We start from the raw sequence: 20,102 nt of genomic DNA, 5'->3' as shown, positions 1-20,102 counted from the left end.
ACCGTCACTTGAACAATAGGAGTTTATTACATTTACACATTTGATAAGTATAATTTTTAACTGTACGATTTTAAATTCCGAAATACTCGAAATTTTACTTATTTAAATAGCTGGTGCCCGGAAGCGGCAAGTTTATTATAAAAATTATTCAGATTTTCACAAAACGTTGTTTTTTAAAATTATATTTGCTGGCTGATCCCATTATGACAAACAATACAATAATAATAAATTAGAAGGCTGATTTTAACTTTTTAAGGTAAATACTCATTTATTTGATTAAGTTTATTAGCACCCTGTATTTGTCTTCAGGATTATGGAAATTTATCCAGCGGTAAGCTTTTAATACCTCCTTGTTATCGATAAAAAGTTATAATACTTGCAACATGACTTACACACAGGATTTCGTGCTTTTTCTCTACTTAAATGCAGGAATTTTTCTTTTTGATGCTCATTATTTTTCCTAGCAGTAATTGGATGTGCTGTTAAAATCATATTAATTCAATGTATTAAAATATATGCCAAGTTAAAAAAAAAAAAAGTAAAGTCTTAAAGAATACTATAGCAATACTCAAGGAATTTAGTAGGTGGTTGTTTAAGGCAATTTGTTTTATAAATCATGAATTACTTTTTGTGTGTATTATCATCAATTTTGGTTCTAAAGTCTAATGGTAAGAAAATTATAAATGTAAATTACTTTGTATTATTGTTTGCAATCATATTTTACAGCGTTTTTTTTTCCTGCCATGTTCCTTTTGTAAGCATACCCTTTTTATATATAAAAGCAAAACTCTGTCAGAATATATATTCGTTAATAACTGGAGAACGGAAGCACGGATTTGAATCGCATCTTTTTTTCTTCTTTCCGCCAGTTTTCAAATTTCCAAGGTTTGTAAACAATTACCTCTTTCCGGCGTTATGTGATTTAGGGAAGACAAAATTTCATTGATGAAAACCATTGTTATAGAGTAAAATATGCGTTATCATGGGAACAGAGTTTTTCCAAAATATTTTTTTACAAAAATAGAAGCAGATGAAACTACTAGAAAAAAAAATCAAATACTCTTAAAGCTCGAAAAACTCACAGTTTAAGTGAAAAAGCAAAACGTGCTAAAAACAAGTAGTTATCGAAAACTGAACAAATATTATATATTTTACCGTCAGTGGCAATGTTAAACATAAAAATGCTTATTCTTATTCCTTCTAATGGCATTTCAAGTTCAAGGCTTTTAAATTTATTAAATTCTAGCACCAAAACATTTTAATACCAACTAATAATAATAATTAATTGTTCACATCGTTTTTCATTTCGAATTTTAAACTTTCAAACTTTAAGTTATTATCCTTTAAATAGAAATATCATACTTGAATATCATATTTAAATTATATTTATACACACCCTTTTAAATTTATTAAATTCTAATACCAAAACATTTTAATACCAACTAATTATAATTTTAATTAACAATAAGTTTAATATTACCAAGATTATCCAGTTTATTTGAAACTTTAATAAAAATTAATATATATATATATATATATATATATATATATATATATATATATATATATATATATATATATATATATATATATATATATATATATATATATATATATATATATATAAGTTCAAAATGAAGAATAAAACAAAGAAAAATTATAGACATATGAAAAAAAGGGGGTATAATTTTTCTTTGTTTTATTCTTCATTTTGAACTTATCTAATGAGTGCTGTTTACTTGCAGCTTAAGCGCAATAAATGATACTTATTGTTTTTCTTAACTTTCTTTGTGTTTTCTTGTATTTATTTATTTATTATATATATATATATATATATATATATATATATATATATATATATATATATATATATATATATATATATATATATATATATATATATATATATATATATATATATATATATATATATATATATATATATATATATATATATATATATATATATATATATATATATATATATATATATATATATATATATATATATATAGTTTTTGTTTAAAGATATCAAATAGATTCTCTTTACCTTTAGGTATGCTAATAGAATGGAAATGGGGTGTTTATTATTACTTTAAAAACTTTGTTTTCAATAATAAGGATAATTTAAATAAGAGTAACAATCCAATAAATTTTCCTTTCATTATTCAATCAATTAAGCTACTTCAAAAAAAATTTGTAATTACTCCCATAGACAAAGCTAACAATAATTATGCTATATTCTGTAAAAAATTCTATGCTGAACTTTTAAATACGGAATTAAAAAATAGTAAAAATTTTAAACTTAATAATTTCAATAATAATATTGTCATTAAAAAATTTTTAGATTTTTATAAGAGATTAAAAATTAAAATTAACAATATACAATTTCCTTACTTAATTATCAGTCCTAAATTTCGTAAAATTCCTGTAAAATTTAGAACTATCACATGTGGATCTAATACTTATCTAACTAAACCTGGCACCATTTTTTCTAACTGCTTAAATAAAATTACTAACAATATTTCTAAAGAAGGTTTCTCTTGGATTATCACTAATAATTAACCGATTTTAGATTTCATTAAACATAATAAAATTAATTCTATTGCGACTTTCGATTTCCAGGATCTTTTCAATAGCATTCCCCTTTCTAAACTAAAAGATGTCCTTTTGAATTATTACTATGATTTTAAAAATATCCTTTGTTGCGATTTTGAATATTGGGATATTCTGATAAATTTTTGTCTATTTAATAATTATCTTTACAATGGAAAGGATATTTTTCTTCAAATTGATGGAATACCACAAGGATCTAATTATTCATCTCTCTTAGCTAACTTATTTTTGCATTGTTATGAAAAAAATTATACTCTTAGTACTAAATTTGTTTTTAGATATATTGATGACTTAATTATCTTTAATTTTCAAGATTATACTATTTTATTAAATGATATTTACCCTGAGGAATTAATATTGCTTCTTAATCATGGTGATAATATTAATTTTAATTTTTTGGATTTGGGTATTACAAAAGTTGAAAATATCTGCTTTGTTGATTTATACGATAAAAGAAATGATTTTAATTTTAATATTAATAAACTAATTACTTGGAATTCTAATGTTTCTAGGAGCATCTATTTAAATACCACTTTTAATGAAATGAACAGAATTAAAAGAATGTGTAGTAATATTTATTTATCCAAAAAACAAATAGATAATTTCTTTGAAAATTTGATAAAAAAAAAATGGATTCCCAACTAAAGTAATAAAATTTTATGTAAAATCATTGAATTAATCGTATATTTTTGTGGATATATTTACTAAAAATTTTCTTTGTTAATTTATATAAGTTTCCCATGTGCAAATCAATTTCAGGTAAATCCTTTCCCAAAATTATTTACTAAATAATTTCTTTGTTAATTTGTATAATTTTTCCATGTGCAAATCCATTTCGGGCAAATCCGTGGGTAAGATTATTTACTGAACATTTCTGTATTAATTTTTCCATGAGGAAATCCATTTCGGGCAAATCCGTGTTAAGATTATCTACTAAAATTTTTTTCTTTGATAATTTATGTAATATTTCCATGTGCAAATCCATTTCGGGCAAATCCGTGGCTAAAATTATTTGCAAAACAGGCAATTTTTGTTTCTCTTTTCTATTTTATATTTTTCCTTAAATAAATATTTATTTTCTAATATTATTTATGGTCACCTTTTTAAATTATCCAGTATAATATTACCTTGCGCACATCCATTTCGCTCCCCTCCTTGGTAACTAACAAATCAAAACTCAGAATAACAAATCACTTCAGCAATGCAGTAAGAACGGTAGTTTGAATTCCTCTAGTTACACTTAATTTGTGCTTTTGTTTTCATATTTTGCAATCTGGCAAAATTGTTGCAAAAATATTTTTAAGTCATTCTTGAAAAATTTCTCGTTCATGTAAGTACATCTGATTTCGCTACTCGCTTTATAGTTTTTGTCATGTTTTATAATGTTTGTTTTATATGTTTTCTTTTTATTTTATTTTATTTTCTGCTTTTACGTGTTATTTATACTTATTGTGTTCTATTTTATTTGTTGTAATTTTAGTAAAAAAAAAATTTTTGAGTGCTCCTCACACTATTCTTGTGACATTGTGTCACGTAATCACAAGTTTTTTAACTAGATTGTGACCTAAAAATTAGGCCGACTCCTGACCCCTCTCCCGCGACGCCGCACTGTCTGTCGACTTTCACGCCTGTGACCTTCGGCAGCCTTTGATGTGAACACATGGAAGATGGTCCGTTATGGTCACAGTTAGTGCATAATTATGATTTATTTTTACCGGTTCATCAGTTCACTTCGGTTCCCGTTTTAGCCACGATTCTGCGGCATTTTAGGTACTTTAACTTCAATCTTAAACCTTTTTATATAAATATCGCCCATTTTTTTGAGCAGGGAGCATTCGAATTAAGGTACATCCAATATACTACGATCCCTTAACAGGGATTTTTCATTTTTCTTTTTCACCCCCTCCTCTCTTTTGAGAGACGGAGTTTTAATTTTATCATGGCGTTCTTTCTCCGCCATTGCAACTATCTCAACAGGCTGCGAGAGTGATTTTTTTGTGCTGCGGAATCTTTCAACAACTCAAGTTTGATCATGTCGTTTCTAATGAGGTTCACTCAGATTTATTATTTTGGAATGAGCAAACTTCATTGCTCCTCGACTTAAATATGCAAAGTTCCTGTTTTTTTGAAGTTGGTCATTTTGTATGACAACGTTCGCCATCCATCGCCCCAGCCTTTCTATTTCATTTTTGACCAATTTGGGCCGTCTCCAGATCCTCTACCTGTCACCATCATGAAAAACTAGTGGATAACCATATGGGTACGCAGAGCCGGATTATACCTTTCGTAGGCCCTAGGCATAGCCGTTTTGGGGCCCTCCCCTCCTTCCCCCACTCCTCCCCCCTTTGTCAGAATCTGAGATTAAACTAAAAGCGCAAAATTTGGTGAAAATTTACTCATCGGATTTAAAGCAAAACTTTGTAGATGAATTTTTACTATTTTCAAATTTGTATGAACGTAAATCTGCACAAGAAATGTTGAAGGCTCAAATTAAAGATAAACCTGTGAATACTTTTCCTAACTTTCACATTGCATTAAGAATATATTTGTCGATTCTTGGATCAAATGCAGAAGGAGAAAGATCTTTCTCCAGATTAAAATTGATAAAAAATTATTTGCGTTCAACAATGAATCAAGATCGTTCGGCATCGCTCGCACTTATGTCTATTGATTACGACATTTTGCGTAGTTTGGAGTTCGACAGTTTAATACAAGATTTCGTTGAATCCAAAAATCGCAAAAAAGTAATATATTAGATCATAAGATTATGCAAAATAATTTATTACCGAAAAATATTATATTTTTATTTGTATCTTCATAATTTTGTGCAAAATACACTTGTTGTTTATAAAGCTAAATTATTTTTGTCAACAAATTTTTTTCTCCCAAGTTTTTCGTAGGCCCCTAAATTTCGTAGGCCCTAGGCACGTGCCTAGTGTGCCTATAGGTTAATCCGGCCCTGTGGGTACGGAATGCTGACCTGGATGTTTTTGGAATGTTCATCTATGTTTTTCCTGTGTCTATGTTAAGAATGAAACTCTCTGATACGTAGCAAAAATAAAGAAAAATCTTTTAGTGAACTTCAATGTGTTTTTGTATGTCTACTAAAGACTCTGTGCGAATTTGGATTTCTCTTTACCTCTAGAAGTACCTCCATTTTATTGTGATTGTGCTCGCCCACAGGTATGTTTTCTTATCACTGTAATATAACTTCATGTCTGCCACTATAACGTAACATCATGAGTTATCATAAATTTTTTTTAAAAATACCATATAGAGTTGTTCGGCCATTATCTCTCTTAAATTTTTATAATCTTTAGTTTTTTTTTTTTTATATATAACAGCACCAACCCAACATAACAATTGTATTAATATATTTTGCTTTGGCTATATTGATACAATATCAGAAAGCACTCTTTCTGCGGATATAGTCGTGTGGGCTGATGAAAAGATTATATCTTTTATTTTCCAGTTTTTTTAAAAAAAGTTTCATTTTTTTTTAATCAGTTGTTTGTTATTTTTTCATTATTATTTCTCCCCCCCCCTTTTTTTTTGCATATGTCTATAGTTTCATCTTCATTTTGAACTTATCTAATGAGTTCTGTTTACTTGCAGCTTATGCGCAATAAATGAAACTTATTGTTTTTCTTAACTTTCTTCGCGTTCCTCGGTTAGAAAATGGTATTTTCGTACTCAGGGGGTCATGAAATAGTCCCAGAAAAATTTTTAGCAAAATCTAATTTTGTCCTCGATTGGCAGCATTTATCAAAGTTGTGTATAAAGAGCCGAGTCAAAGTGTGTATGCGTGCAAAAACGACGTCCTCGGTTGGTCGATAAAACCACACGTTCAGCGGGGGTCCTCGTTTGCACTTAAAAACCGCCTTCTCGGAAACACACACCCCGGTCTTTTTCGTATTTAACGAATAAGTATGAAACAAATAAAGGAAATACTTAAAACATATTTACGTACGATGTTAACTGATTTCATTTCATTTTTATCAGATAAATGTAGATGAAAGTTCATCAGTTAATGTATAGGAATAAATAATCGTTTCTATTTGAAATATTATCACATCCATATTAACTAGTAACTTTTCCTTAGTAACTTTTTTGGTATGTAAGAAATGCATAGAAACGTTTTCACACAATTTTAAGAGAAATTAATGATTTTCTTTACTTTTATTTCTCCGAAAGTGTATGTATGTTTATAGCAGCTATGCGAAGATAGCCCCCGAAAATGAGGAAATTCAAAAATTCAAACTGCATTCGTTTGACCATTTTTTGACCACAAATGACCACCTTTTAAATTTTTTTGACCACCCTTATTTTGGACATAATCCTGAAAATTAAATTCGGGGGCTAACTTCGCATTTTCACGCCAAATTAATAAAAATCAAATTTTTATATTGAATTCGTTTGACCACTTTTTGACCACAAATGACCACCCTTTAATTTTTTTTGACCACCCTTATTTTGGACATAATCCTAAAAATTAAATTAGGGGCTAACTTCGCATTTTCACGCCAAATGAATAAAAATCAAATTTTTATATTGTATTCGTTTGACCACTTTTTGACCACAAATGACCACCCTTTAATTTTTTTTGACCACCCTTATTTTGAACATAATCCTAAAAATTAAATTAGGGGGCTAACTTCGCATTTTTTCGAAAAATAAATAAAATTCCAATTTTTATATTGCATTCGTTTGACCACTTTTTGACCACAAATGACCACCCTTTAATTTTTTTTGACCACCCTTATTTTGGACATAATCTTAAAAATTAAATTCGGGAGCTAACTTCGCATTTTCACGCCATATGAATAAAAATCAAATTTTTATATTGTATTCGTTTGACCACTTTTTGACCACAAATGACCACCCTTTAATTTTTTTTGACCACCCTTATTTTGGACATAATCCTAAAAATTAAATTCGGGAGCTAACTTCGCATTTTTTCAAAAAGTAAATAAAAATCCAATTTTTATATTGTTTTCGTTTGACCACTTTTTGACCACAAATGACCACCTTTTAAGTTTTTTTGACCACCCTTATTTTGGACATAATCCCAAAAATTAAATTAGGGGGCTAACTTCGCATTTTTACGAAAAATAATTAAAAATCTAATTTTTATACTGTATTCGTTTCCCCACAAATGACCACCTTTTAGTTCTGGTTGACCACCCTTATTTATGCCGTAATCCTAAAAATAAGACTTGGGAGAAGCATGAATTTAGCCCCCGAAAATAAGAAAAATTACTTTCTTAACAACATTCGTTTGGCCACAAATGAACCATTTGAAAATGAGAAAAATTTAAAAATTTCAAGTGCATTCGTTTGACCAATTTTGACTACAAATAACAACCTTTTATTCTTTTTCTTACTATTCTTATTTTAGCCGTAATTATAAAAATAAAGTTTTAGGGTGGAATTAAGTTGGACCCTGAAAATGGTTAAAATAAAAAGTTTCAACAGCATTTGTTTGACCATTTTTTGACCCCAAGTTACCACTTTTTAGTTTTTTTTACCACTCTTTTTTCAGCCGTAATCATAAAAAAATATATAGTTGTTAATGAAGTTATACTAAAGCGCAGCATAAAATTATCCTTCTAAAATGAGAAAATTGTAACTGAATTCGAATGTTTAATTCAAAGGACATAATTTGCCTATAGTCTATCTTGGCCAAGCCTTTTTCTACAATGTTTAATGATTTTGATCGTCTAATTATGACATTGTCTGAAAAATAAAATTCCAAAGGTAATGTTTGGTCTCGGATAAAAAAATTTTGTTTTTGTAAGCATTAATTATTTTCAAGCTTTTAATATAAACATCCTGTTGGCGTTTAAGTTGCTTTTAAGTTATGCTGTTAAGTTATACTAAAGTTACTAAATTTCACAATTTTTTTAAAATTTAAAATACCATCTTGTTACTTGCAAAGTTTTCTGAAAACTCTGTTACTTTTTTTAATACTGCTTCAAAGGAAAAAAAAACATAACTTTAAAGAAAAACAAAAAATTAACAAAAATGGGGAAAATAAATTTAATTAATGAACAAAAACGAAAGCTGTTTTTAATTTTATTCAACATAGTGAAAATAACTATCGTTGTTTTCTGATAACCTTGGAGAGTCATGTGATATATTGGCGACTACATTTTGGCGAATGGAGTTGGCGTAACTAGGAAGTAAACAAACAGGGTATAATTCCCTAAAAGATATCATTTTACACAAAATGCCTCGACCAGCTTTTGTCAATTCTGAAAATATTGTTAAAGTTTTATCAGAAGTAAATATTTTTAAAGATTCCATTGGAAATTTAAAGTCAAGAATTGATGCAGTGTGGAATAAAGCAAGTGAATTACTAAACATAAATGCAAAGACACTGAACGTATACGTTAGACTCAATCGTTATGATATTTTGAAAGATCTGAAACGAAAGTGTGGAATCGAAGAAGTAAAGGAAATTAGCGATGTTTCGATTTCGACTTCGGAAGATTCTGACTTCTCAGTTACTGAGCCAATAAGACAGAATGCATTACCTCCTATGAATTTTCAAATAGATTTGGAAGAAGAAGAATGGAAAAAAATTGCCCCGACGAATGTATTGAGAAGAGAAAAAACTAGAATTCGTAATTATAGGGAATTACAAACAGGTTGGACAGACATAATTGCCCATAAAATTAGTGAAATAGCCAAGCTGCCATGTGCGTTTAGTTTCAAACATGCGAAAATTTCCAACATTGAAAATAAGGTTTGGTTGAAAATTGAAGGTGTCTGTAACGAGTGTGGTTGTCAGCTTAAGGGTCATTGTTTGAATGAACCCAAACAAGATCGTGGAATTTCAATTCAAGTTTCAACGTCTGACACTAGAGGAATATTGCACATCCAGAAAAGACACTTAAGAGGTAACAGGCGCTCAGAAGTTGGCGAAAGTCTCCTTCATAAAAAGACATCCACCTGGCGAATGGATGCTTCAAGAGGTATGCATTTTGGTGAACCTGTACCAAGTTATATTCCTTCGTTGAGCGTGCTTCGTAAAGCTCGTGAAGAGGCTGTAAACAGGGATTTAAATATTAATAAAAATTTAGATTGTATTTCATCTTTACTGTATAAAAAATATGAAGGCGAATTTGCTGGTTATATTCATGACATAGGGTTAGATGACTTTTATTGTATTTATTTTTCTCCTTCTCAAATAATTTTATATAAAAATGCAATAAAACGGGGAAAACGTATAGTAATTGATGCCACAGGAGGAATCGCAAAGCCCATTGTAAAATTGAATGGTAAATCTAAGCATATATTTCTATATCAAACTGTTGTCGAAGGGGAAGAACAAATATTACCCGTTTTTCAAATGATATCTACGAAACATGACACCATAAGCATACAGTACTGGCTTCAAGTTTTTGTTAAAAATACAAAGCAAATTCCAAGAGAATGCGTGTCTGATTTCTCTTTCGCTTTGCTAAATGCAATAACTTTGAGTTTCAACAGCTGCCGTTTAGAAACATATGTGCAGCACTCTTTAAGAATGATATTTTCTGAAGATGTGCCAAATAAATTATTTTGCTTTGTGCGTGTTGATATTGCACATGTAATAAAAATACTTAGCACGAAAAAAGTTTTTTATCGTAAGTTGAGCAAAATTAAAGATTTTTACGTAAGATCATTAGGAATTCTTTCTATGTGTAACGAAATCAAGGATTTCAAAAAACTGTTAATTGCCCTTTTTACAGTTGCACTGAGCGAATGCTGTGGTAAAGATGACAACGGAAAAGATATAGAATGTCAAAAAAAAATTTGCCTGTTAATTGACAGAATAAAAACATATGAAATTAATTTGGATCACGTTTCCTTCGATAATGATGAAGAAAGTGGAGATGATGGAGTGGGCACAAGAAGTTATACAGACATCGATATTTTTGAAAATGAAATAGGTTCAAGCGATGAGCAGCTTATTGATAAGTTTTTAGAAAAAATTCATAAGCGTGCTCGAAAGAATGCCGATAAGAGCCACGAAACTAACAATCCTAACCCCTATTATTTACCGGAAATAATTAAACCCTTACTAAAATTGGCCAAATATTTTGTTTTATGGACTAATATCTTAAAACAAACGTTTAATTCCACTTACGACGTGGCGTCTTCAGCAATAGTTGAAGCTTATTTCAAAAACTTAAAAACAACTGTCTTAGATGGATATGGCAGTATACTTCGAGCTGACAAATTTTTTGTAAAGCATATGAGTTATATTCAATCAGCATGTGTATACAACAGAGCAATAAATAATACCCAAAGAAAAAGAAGTATTACTACAATAAAGGACGAAACAGACTTTTCAAGTAATAAACGTCCGAAACGAGAAAAAATTTTTGATAAAGAAATTATAATTAACTCAAAAGAAGGACAAACAGCATCAAATGAATTGGATTCGAATAAAAAAAATATTATTTTTGATAACGTGGATAATGTGGTACGTGGATTCGTGGATAACACGAATAAGCAAGAAGTTTTACCTAAAGCGTGTCATAATACAGAAAATTATGAGTTATATAATTTGAATAAAGAGAAAACTGCAAAAACAAGTACGACCTGTGAAGCTTTTGATGATAATTTTGGCTATCTGTTCGCAGAAGAGAATTGGAGAAACAAAAATAAGACAAATGAAATCTATAAACTAGAAAAATTATTGGATACTTATTGCGAAAAAACCGTTTTAGAAAAATGTGGCCATTCCAATAATACGAATGCAGATGAAGAAAACTTAAAAATTTCACTAAAGCAAAATAATAAAAAAAGAGGGAAATACCTAACACCTTGTCCAGAAATATCTTTCATACATAATCGACCCATCAGAAAAAAACAAAATTCTATTATAAGGAATGGTAACATTCAGTCTGCTCTATATATTGGGACAAGATTAATGGAAATTCGAAATACATGTGCGTTTGATTCCATAGTGGAAATAATGTCTACAGCTTACATGGATAACAGGCATTATTTTTTAAAATTAAATGATATCAATAATGATGAGCAAATATTTTCATTCATAAAAAATTATGCAACAGCTGGTTTTACAAGAAATTTCTACAAAGATAGAGCTCTAATTTTAATGAATATAATAAATAGCGATAACTGCAGTATTTTAAACTGCGCAATAAATATTGGATCAATTATAAATCAGTTGTTTAAAGTAACTCCATCAGCAATCGAAACTGGCATGTGTCCTCACTGTGGAATTTTGAAGAAAGATTATACTTTGATTGAAATTCCTTATGAAGAAATTATTGAGCTATGTTTGAAAGAGTACATTGAAACCTTTGTGGAACAATATTTCTTGGATAAAAAACTGAAATGTCCCAATTGCGAATCAGATATGACAAAGAAAAAAGAGCCTGGTATCCATATATTCTGCGACATAGAAATTGTTCAACAGTTTCGCCAACATCACAATGAACAGACGGTACTTCAAGATATACCAGAAAAAATATTGATTCAGAAACAGCAGTATATATTAGCTGGATTCGTACAGTATATGGGACCAATCGAACACAATTCAATAGGGCATTATATTTCCTTTTGCAGACGAATACGGAATTCCTGGGAAATACGAGATGATATGCTAGGTGACCGTAAACTTTTAAATGATTCATTAAATAAAAAAATTAATCCACATATTTTGGTCTATACAAATTATGAAGATTAGTCGAATTAATCTTTTTAAATACTGTTCGAATTTTTCATAAGTAGTTGTTTAATGTAGTGTACAGAAAGAAAACATATTTTCTTAATAGCTAATGATCATTTGATCGGATTTTCAATTTGATCATAAGATCAAAAGATTTCAAGGTGTTCGCTTTCTTTGGGACTCTTAACAATTGAAAATTATTTAAATTGTAAAATACGAAAAAGAAAGTTTTGATATTAAATTATAAATATTAAAATATTTGTCTTTTCTGAAACTTAAATTTCAATGGGTCTACGAGACTTCGAATTGTTCAATTGTTAAAATAGTAACGAAATGATTCATGAAAGAATACCTTTTGAAAAATGTGTTAATACACGCTTGGATTTACTTCTATTTTATGTTTTTTTTAGTGCTTTTAACAATCTGTCTTTATCTCATTTCATTTGTACATACTTTACATATGTTCTTACTTGTATTAGAGTAATTATTTAACACATTTATTTGGTTACAACATTGTGAAAAAAATACCTTTCTATTTGTAATTGCTAAAATTCTAATAATGATTAAGACCCGATTGTAAATAGTATTGGTAAGTTTTGTGCAGTTTGTTTGAAATTGTTTTCTCCATTGTTTTTGCATAAATTAAAGTTATGTCAGTTTGAGAATGTAATTTAATATAGTGATAAGATATGTGTTTCTATATTGTATATAATTATTTCTATATTTTACAAAAATCAATGTTTTTAAAAATAAAATGCCTAAATGCTAATGAAGAATTCTTAGCTACTCTTAGATTTGAGAATGTAATTTAATATAGTGATTAGATATGTGTTTCTATTTTGTATATAACTATTTCTATATTTTATAAAAATCAATGTTTTTAAAAATAAAATGCCTAAATGCTAATGAAGAATTCTTAGCTACTCTAAGATTTGAGAATGTAATTTAATATAGTGATAAGATAGGTGTTTCTATTTTGTATATAATTATTTTTATATTTTACAAAAATCAATGTTTTTAAAAATAAAATGCCTAAATGCTAATGAAGAATTCTTAGCTACTCTTAGATTTGAGAAAATAATTTAATATAGTGATAAGATATGTGTTTCTATTTTGTATATAATTATTTCTATATTTTATAAAAATCAATGTTTTTAAAAATAAAATGCCTAAATGCTAATGAAGAATTCTTAGCTACTCTTAGATTTGAAAATGTAATTTAATATAGTGATTAGATATGTGTTTCTATTTTGTATATAATTATTTCTATATTTTTCAAAAATCAATGCTTTTTAAAATAAAATGCCTAAATGCTGATGAAGAATTCTTAGATAGTAAAGCTAAAAAATAGTTGTTATTGTATGCTAATTTAATATATAACTAATTTTATGTACCATGGCTAAAGAAGAATAACTATTTACTATCTATATATATATATATATAATATCGATGCGAGCTAATACACTACTGGAGAAAAAGGTGTTATGGTTGGTTTCTAAAATAACTTTATTGCTATGAAGCTATTTCTACTCTTTTATAGAGGAAATATGTTAAATTTTATATATCATTATTGAGAAAAATGTTTTTAAACAGTATAACTACTTAATAATTTTTTTAGAAATGTTTTAGATTTACTACATCTTATTAAACTTTTATTTTTCTACTTGTAAAACAATTTTAAAATAACATTGCTGAAAATAAAGATACGATTAATGTGAACAAAACTTATACATATAGTTTTTAGCATTCCTCGTTTTTATGGATTATAATCATTGTATTTGAAGTACATAGTCGTTTTGGAATTTATTTTTAAAATTTTTATATTGCAAGAAAAAGTTTTTGATCATTACTGCGTTTAGATGTCAGCTATAATTAAAATATATAATATTGATATCGCTAAAAGAAAGACTGAAATAAGAATTGTCGGAAAAACTTCAAGGTCGTCATTTGTAGTCAAAAATGTTGTGCAGTTGAACGAGTGCAGTTGAAATTTGTTATTTTCCTGAATTTTGAGGACTAACTTCACGCCAGTTTTATCTTTAGGAATATGTCCAAAATAAGGGTGGTCAAAAAAAAATTAAAGGGTGGTCATTTGTGGTCAAACGAGTACAATATAAAAATTGGATTTTTATATATTTTTCGAAAAAATGCGAAGTTAGCCCCCTAATTTAATTTTTAGGATAATGTCCAAAATAAGGGTGGTCAAAAAAAATTTAAAGGATCGTCATTTGTGGTCAAAAAGTGGTCAAACGAATACAATATAAAAATTGGATTCTTATTTATTTTTTGAAAAAATGCGAAGTTAGTTCCCGAATTTAATTTTTAGGATTATGTCCAAAATAAGGGTGGTCAAAAAAAATTAAAGGGTGGTCATTTGTGGTCAAAAAGTGGTCAAACGAATACAATATAAAAATTTGATTTTTATTCATATGGCGTGAAAATGCGAAGTTAACCCCCGAATTTAATTTTTAGGATTATGTCCGAAATAAGGGTGGTCAAAAAAAATTAGAGGTTGGTCATTTGTGGTCAAAAAGTGGTCAAACGAATACAATATAAAAATTTGATTTTCATTCATTTGGCGTGAAAATGCGAAGTTAGCCCCCGAATTTAATTTTCAGGATTATGTCCAAAATAAGGGTGGTCAAAAAAAATTAAAGGGTGGTCATTTGTGGTCAAAAAGTGGTCAAACCAATACAATACAGAAATTGGATTTTTATATATTTTTCGAAAAAATGCGAAGTTAGCCTCTGAATTTAGTTTTTGGGATTGTGCCCAAAATAAGGGTGGTCAAAAAAAATTAAAGGGTGGTCATTTGTGGTCAAAAAGTGGTCAAACGAATACAATATAAAAATTTGATTTTTATTCATTTGGCGTGAAAATGCGAAGTTAGCCCCCGAATTTAATTTTCAGGATTATGTCCAAAATAAGGGTGGTCAAAAAAAATGAAAGGGTGGTCATTTGTGGTCAAAAAGTGGTCAAACGAATACAATATAAAAATTGGATTTTTATAAATTTTTCGAAAAAATGCGAAGTTAGCCTCCGAATTTAATTTTTGGGATTGTGTCCAAAATAAGGGTGGTCAAAAAAAATTAAAGGGTGGTCATTTGTGGTCAAAAAGTGGTCAAACGAATACAATATAAAAATTTGATTTTTATTCATTTGGCGTGAAAATGCGAAGTTAGCCCCCGAATTTAATTTTCAGGATTATGTCCAAAATAAGGGTGGTCAAAAAAATTTAAAGGGTGGTCATTTGTGGTCAAAAAATGGTCAAACGAATACAATACAGAAATTGGATTTTTATATATTTTTCGAAAAAATGCGAAGTTAGCCTCCGAATTTAGTTTTTGGGATTGTGTCCAAAATAAGGGTGGTCAAAAAAAATTAAAGGGTGGTCATTTGTGGTCAAAAAGTGGTCAAACGAATACAATATAAAAATTGGATTTTTATATATTTTTCGAAAAAATGCGAAGTTAGCCTCCGAATTTAATTTTTGGGATTGTGTCCAAAATAAGGGTGGTCAAAAAAAATTAAAGGGTGGTCATTTGTGGTCAAAAAGTGGTCAAACGAATGCAATATAAAAATTGGAATTTTATTTATTTTTCGAAAAAATGCGAAGTTAGCCCCCTAATTTAATTTTTAGGATTATGTCCAAAATAAGGGTGGTCAAAAAAAATTAAAGTGTGGTCATTTGTGGTCAAAAAGTGGTCAAACGAATACAATATAAAAATTTGATTTTTATTCATATGGCGTGAAAATGCGAAGTTAGCCCCCGAATTTAATTTTTAAGATTATGTCCAAAATAAGGGTGGTCATAAAAAATTAAAGGGTGGTCATTTGTGGTCAAAAAGTGGTCAAACGAATACAATATAAAAATTTGATTTTTATTCATTTGGCGTGAAAATGCGAAGTTAGCCCCCGAATTTAATTTTCAGGATTATGTCCAAAATAAGGGTGGTCAAAAAAATTTAAAGGGTGGTCATTTGTGGTCAAAAAATGGTCAAACGAATGCAGTTTGAATTTTTGAATTTCCTCATTTTCGGGGGCTATCTTCGCACAGCTGTTTATAGCGAAGAACATGTTAATGAAAAATAATACCGTTAGCTAGTCATTATTAATTAAAATGCAGTCATTTAATGTTAAATTGTTATCTTAAAAAGCTCTCCTTTTTTAAATTATTTTTTTCTGTTAAATTCAGATGATTTTAACATGAATTACCTTTCAAAATAACAGCTTTTTAAAAATTCGCCTTACACATATTTTAATGTTTACACGCGTTTCGAAGAAAACCATTTTCTTAATTTTCTTGTATGATAAGACTTCTTTTAATAAATTGTAATCGAATTATTTTTATTTTGTTGGTAAAATAATCTAGTGATTACATTAGAAGCTTTTAAAAATTTATATCTGACATTTTCTTAGGACTAAAATATTATTTAAGTCTCTATTATTAATTAGAAATAAAATTAAAAAAAAAATAAAATTAAACATATTTTGTAATTAAATTTAATATTCGAAATAAATTGTTCTAAATAAAAAAAAAACGATTAAGCTTTTTGCTTTTTAAATGGATTCTAATTGAGATTAAGCTGGAAATCAGTTTTAGATATTTTCTTCAAACTAGAACTTTATTATTTTAAAGAACTTAGCGAAAAACTTTCGTACACACAGCCTGCAATACATACAGCCAAGCGAGGACCTACAATACACACAGCCAATCGTGGACCTACAATACACACAGCTAATCGAGGACCTACAATACACACAGCTAATCGAGGACCTACAATACACACAGCTAATCGAGGACCTACAATACACACAGCCAATCGCGGACCTTAATTACTCGCAGCTAATTGAGCTTTTTTAAGGGATAATGAGGAGTGTCTAATTTTATTAAGATTAGTGACTAATCATCCATATGATATTGACTTATACTTTAAGGCTTTGTTAGTGATATTTTTTCCATCAGACTTTAATTCAAATTAATTTTAAAATTGCAAACTAACTGAAAATGCTCTAATATTAACTAATGCTCGGCAATAATAAAAATCAAGATCCTACTTTTTACTTATCTCGTTTGAAGGTATCATTATTCGGTTCTATTTTGATTACAGAGGTATTTAATATAAATTTATTGAAGATATTTCCAACTTTTTGAACTCTCACAAGCAGTCAAAAATATAAAATCAAAGACATAAAATAAAAGCTGAAGGTGGGGTCCCTTTATTATAATTTCTCATGATGTTATCTAATTACGCTACATTTTTTGATAAGCATGTTATCGGTTTACAATCAATAAACGATAATTAAGTTATATTTGCTTATAAATATTTTTTAAGTATAACTACTTCCTATTAACTAGAATAATAAATAGTTGAAAAACATGCAAAATAGTTGAGCAATATTAGAGAGTCATTTTTCGCACTATTTCTACACTTTTTCTTCAGCGAAAAACATTTAAAATATTTTTATAGTAGCAACAAATTAAGTAGATAAATTGGAGTAAATAATCAAACAAATTTATTACATTTAAATTCCAAAAAAAATAAAATTAGAAATTGTTACATAAATAAAATTAATGTGGGAATTTCATTTATAGAGGATTTAAAAAAGGAATTCGGGATACTTTCATAATTATTTTTTTAATTTGATGCGGTAGCATAGCAAAAATGAATGCGTAGAAGTAATAGGGGTTGATGAGAGAATCGATCAGATCGAACAGATTTTATATATAGATATCTGTTGGTTGGACGGTATTTCTATGAAGGTTACATAACTTAAATTAGGAATAATATTCTTAATTTTTTTTTTAACAGTCGATGAACAGCCGACCCAATGTAGGGTATACGTCTACCATCTCCATATCCTTCCAATTTTTAACCCAAACCAGAAGACTAAGGAACTCATGGATCAAGTTTTGTGAGAAATTTTACTTCGTGAAGGGTTTTTTGAAGTAACTAGACCGCTTTTGCGTTAGATGATGAGGAAAACCACGAAAACCTCTCGCAGTTGGACTAATTGCAAGGAGACTTTAACCCATAATCCGTCTACCACTGAGGATATTAACTCAGCTCTGAGGTCGGTGCGAGCCGGGTGCAAAATTGAAATCTACCAGGCATTGCCGGCCTTCGAACCTGGTTCACCTCATTGGGTGGCAATCGTTCTATCCCCTGACCCCAACTGCTCTCCTAATTTTATTATCCTTTTGCTACCACTTAGTAAAGTTTTTTGTCAATTATCATTTTTAAAGAGCCATGAATGCATCTGCTATGCTAATCTGGTCTACGCCCTTAGAAAGCTAAAAACTGGTTCTAAAATTTCAAAATTAGTGCATGAAATTAAATATTCTTACTAATCAAATAGAGCAAAATTAGATAGAACAAAAATACTTAGCAAAGGTTCTCTAATTATTTTTTGTAAATAATTGGAAAGATAAAGATGTGAATTCTCGAATGCTCGTTTAAAAAGATTGCTACCGGTTTTTAATTTTCTGAAGAACCTGGTCACCTTACGCAAAGCCGCAGTGCAGTGGTCCACATACCTCTGCAAAAAATGTGGTTTATGTAGATAATATATGAATAATTTCTTTCCTAAGACATAATTTTTTCAAAATTAACATAAATGCTTGAATTTCATAATTTCATAGAATGAGACAAAGATATATATATATATTTATATTATTATGACACAGATGATAACGCTTTACTTCTTCTTTACGAAATATATTTGTGCAATTATGCTGCAAATAACATAATGTAAAATTACAAGGGGCGAGAGAAAAAAATTTCAGTATTTATGTTCTATTTTTCTTTCATAATTCAGCATTAACCAAAAACAACTTTGCAGTGTAAGACAATTGAAATCAGCAATGGTCACCGTATAATATGAATGGCTTCCCATTTTTTCATCAGAAACTTTCCATCTCGAATTTACTGAACATAAAATAAAATAAAAATTTAATTCAAATTCCATAAATCCAATTCTATAATTCCAAAATAACTGAGTGATCTTTTATATCCCTGAATGATCTATTGAACATTTAGTTTTATCTAATACATAATAAGTGAGAGCATGAAACCAATATATTTTAGTTGCAAATATTTTGTGTTTCAAAAAAATATTGCTTGTTAACAAAAAATTACTATATATGAGATTTTCTGCCTACGCATGATATACTTATCTTTTTCTTTTAATTTTATCGATCGTTTTAAGATTTTTAGTTGATGAGCTTATCTCTTCATTAAAAACTATCAATTTTATAAAAGAATATTCTTATGCTAGATGTCAAACGCGTTTTTCTAAGAACTACCTTTTTAAAGTTTACAAGCACACTTTATTCTTTTGGATTATTTAACTGCTTATGCACATTGTTTACATTATTAAAAATCTTGGGTTTTAATTTTACAATCGAATAGTATTTCCTACTTATCTGCCATGCGCTACAATGGTAGTTATTTAAATAATATATTTGATCGTTTTACTTGATTTTAACTACTTCAGGAGTTGAATAATAGTGTTTAAATTCTGCCTTATTACATTATACAGCAGTTAAAAATGTTAAAATATTTCTTAAATAATAATTTAAGAAATATCTATGATGAAAATATGGCTCCTAATTGCCTGTGTTTAAATCTAGATAAAAAAAAAATTCATTCTTCAGATATTATGTTTTCATTAAATATCATGGAAATAATAATATATATAAATTATTTTTATTAGCTGAGCATTTTTCTGAAGAAAAATGTTTACAATCCTCCTTGAAAAGGGGGGGGGGAGCAACGGGGTTGTGATTGTTTACAGT

General features: G+C 28.5%; 1 protein-coding gene across 2 annotated transcripts in view; it reads left to right on the top strand.

Annotated features, from left to right (window-relative positions):
- The first annotated feature begins 397 nt into the window (after window positions 1–397).
- The window catches only part of LOC147814239 (pancreatic lipase-related protein 2-like), a 160,397-nt gene continuing 140,692 nt past the window's right edge, over window positions 398–20,102 (top strand). Inside the window, exon 1 of one of the 2 annotated variants that reach the window (XM_087159987.1) lies at window positions 398–668. In XM_087159987.1, the coding sequence (XP_087016113.1) occupies window positions 617–668 (52 nt within the window). In that variant the 5' untranslated portion in view covers window positions 398–616. The remainder of the gene's footprint in view (window positions 669–20,102) is intronic. The other variant, XM_087159988.1, reaches the window with a different exon arrangement.

Source organism: Parasteatoda tepidariorum, chromosome 3, assembly GCF_982258835.1.
Source record: "Parasteatoda tepidariorum strain Cologne lab strain chromosome 3, Ptep-v5.0, whole genome shotgun sequence".
Lineage (NCBI taxonomy): Eukaryota > Metazoa > Arthropoda > Arachnida > Araneae > Theridiidae > Parasteatoda > Parasteatoda tepidariorum.
This window is presented reverse-complemented; position numbering and strand designations above follow the sequence as displayed.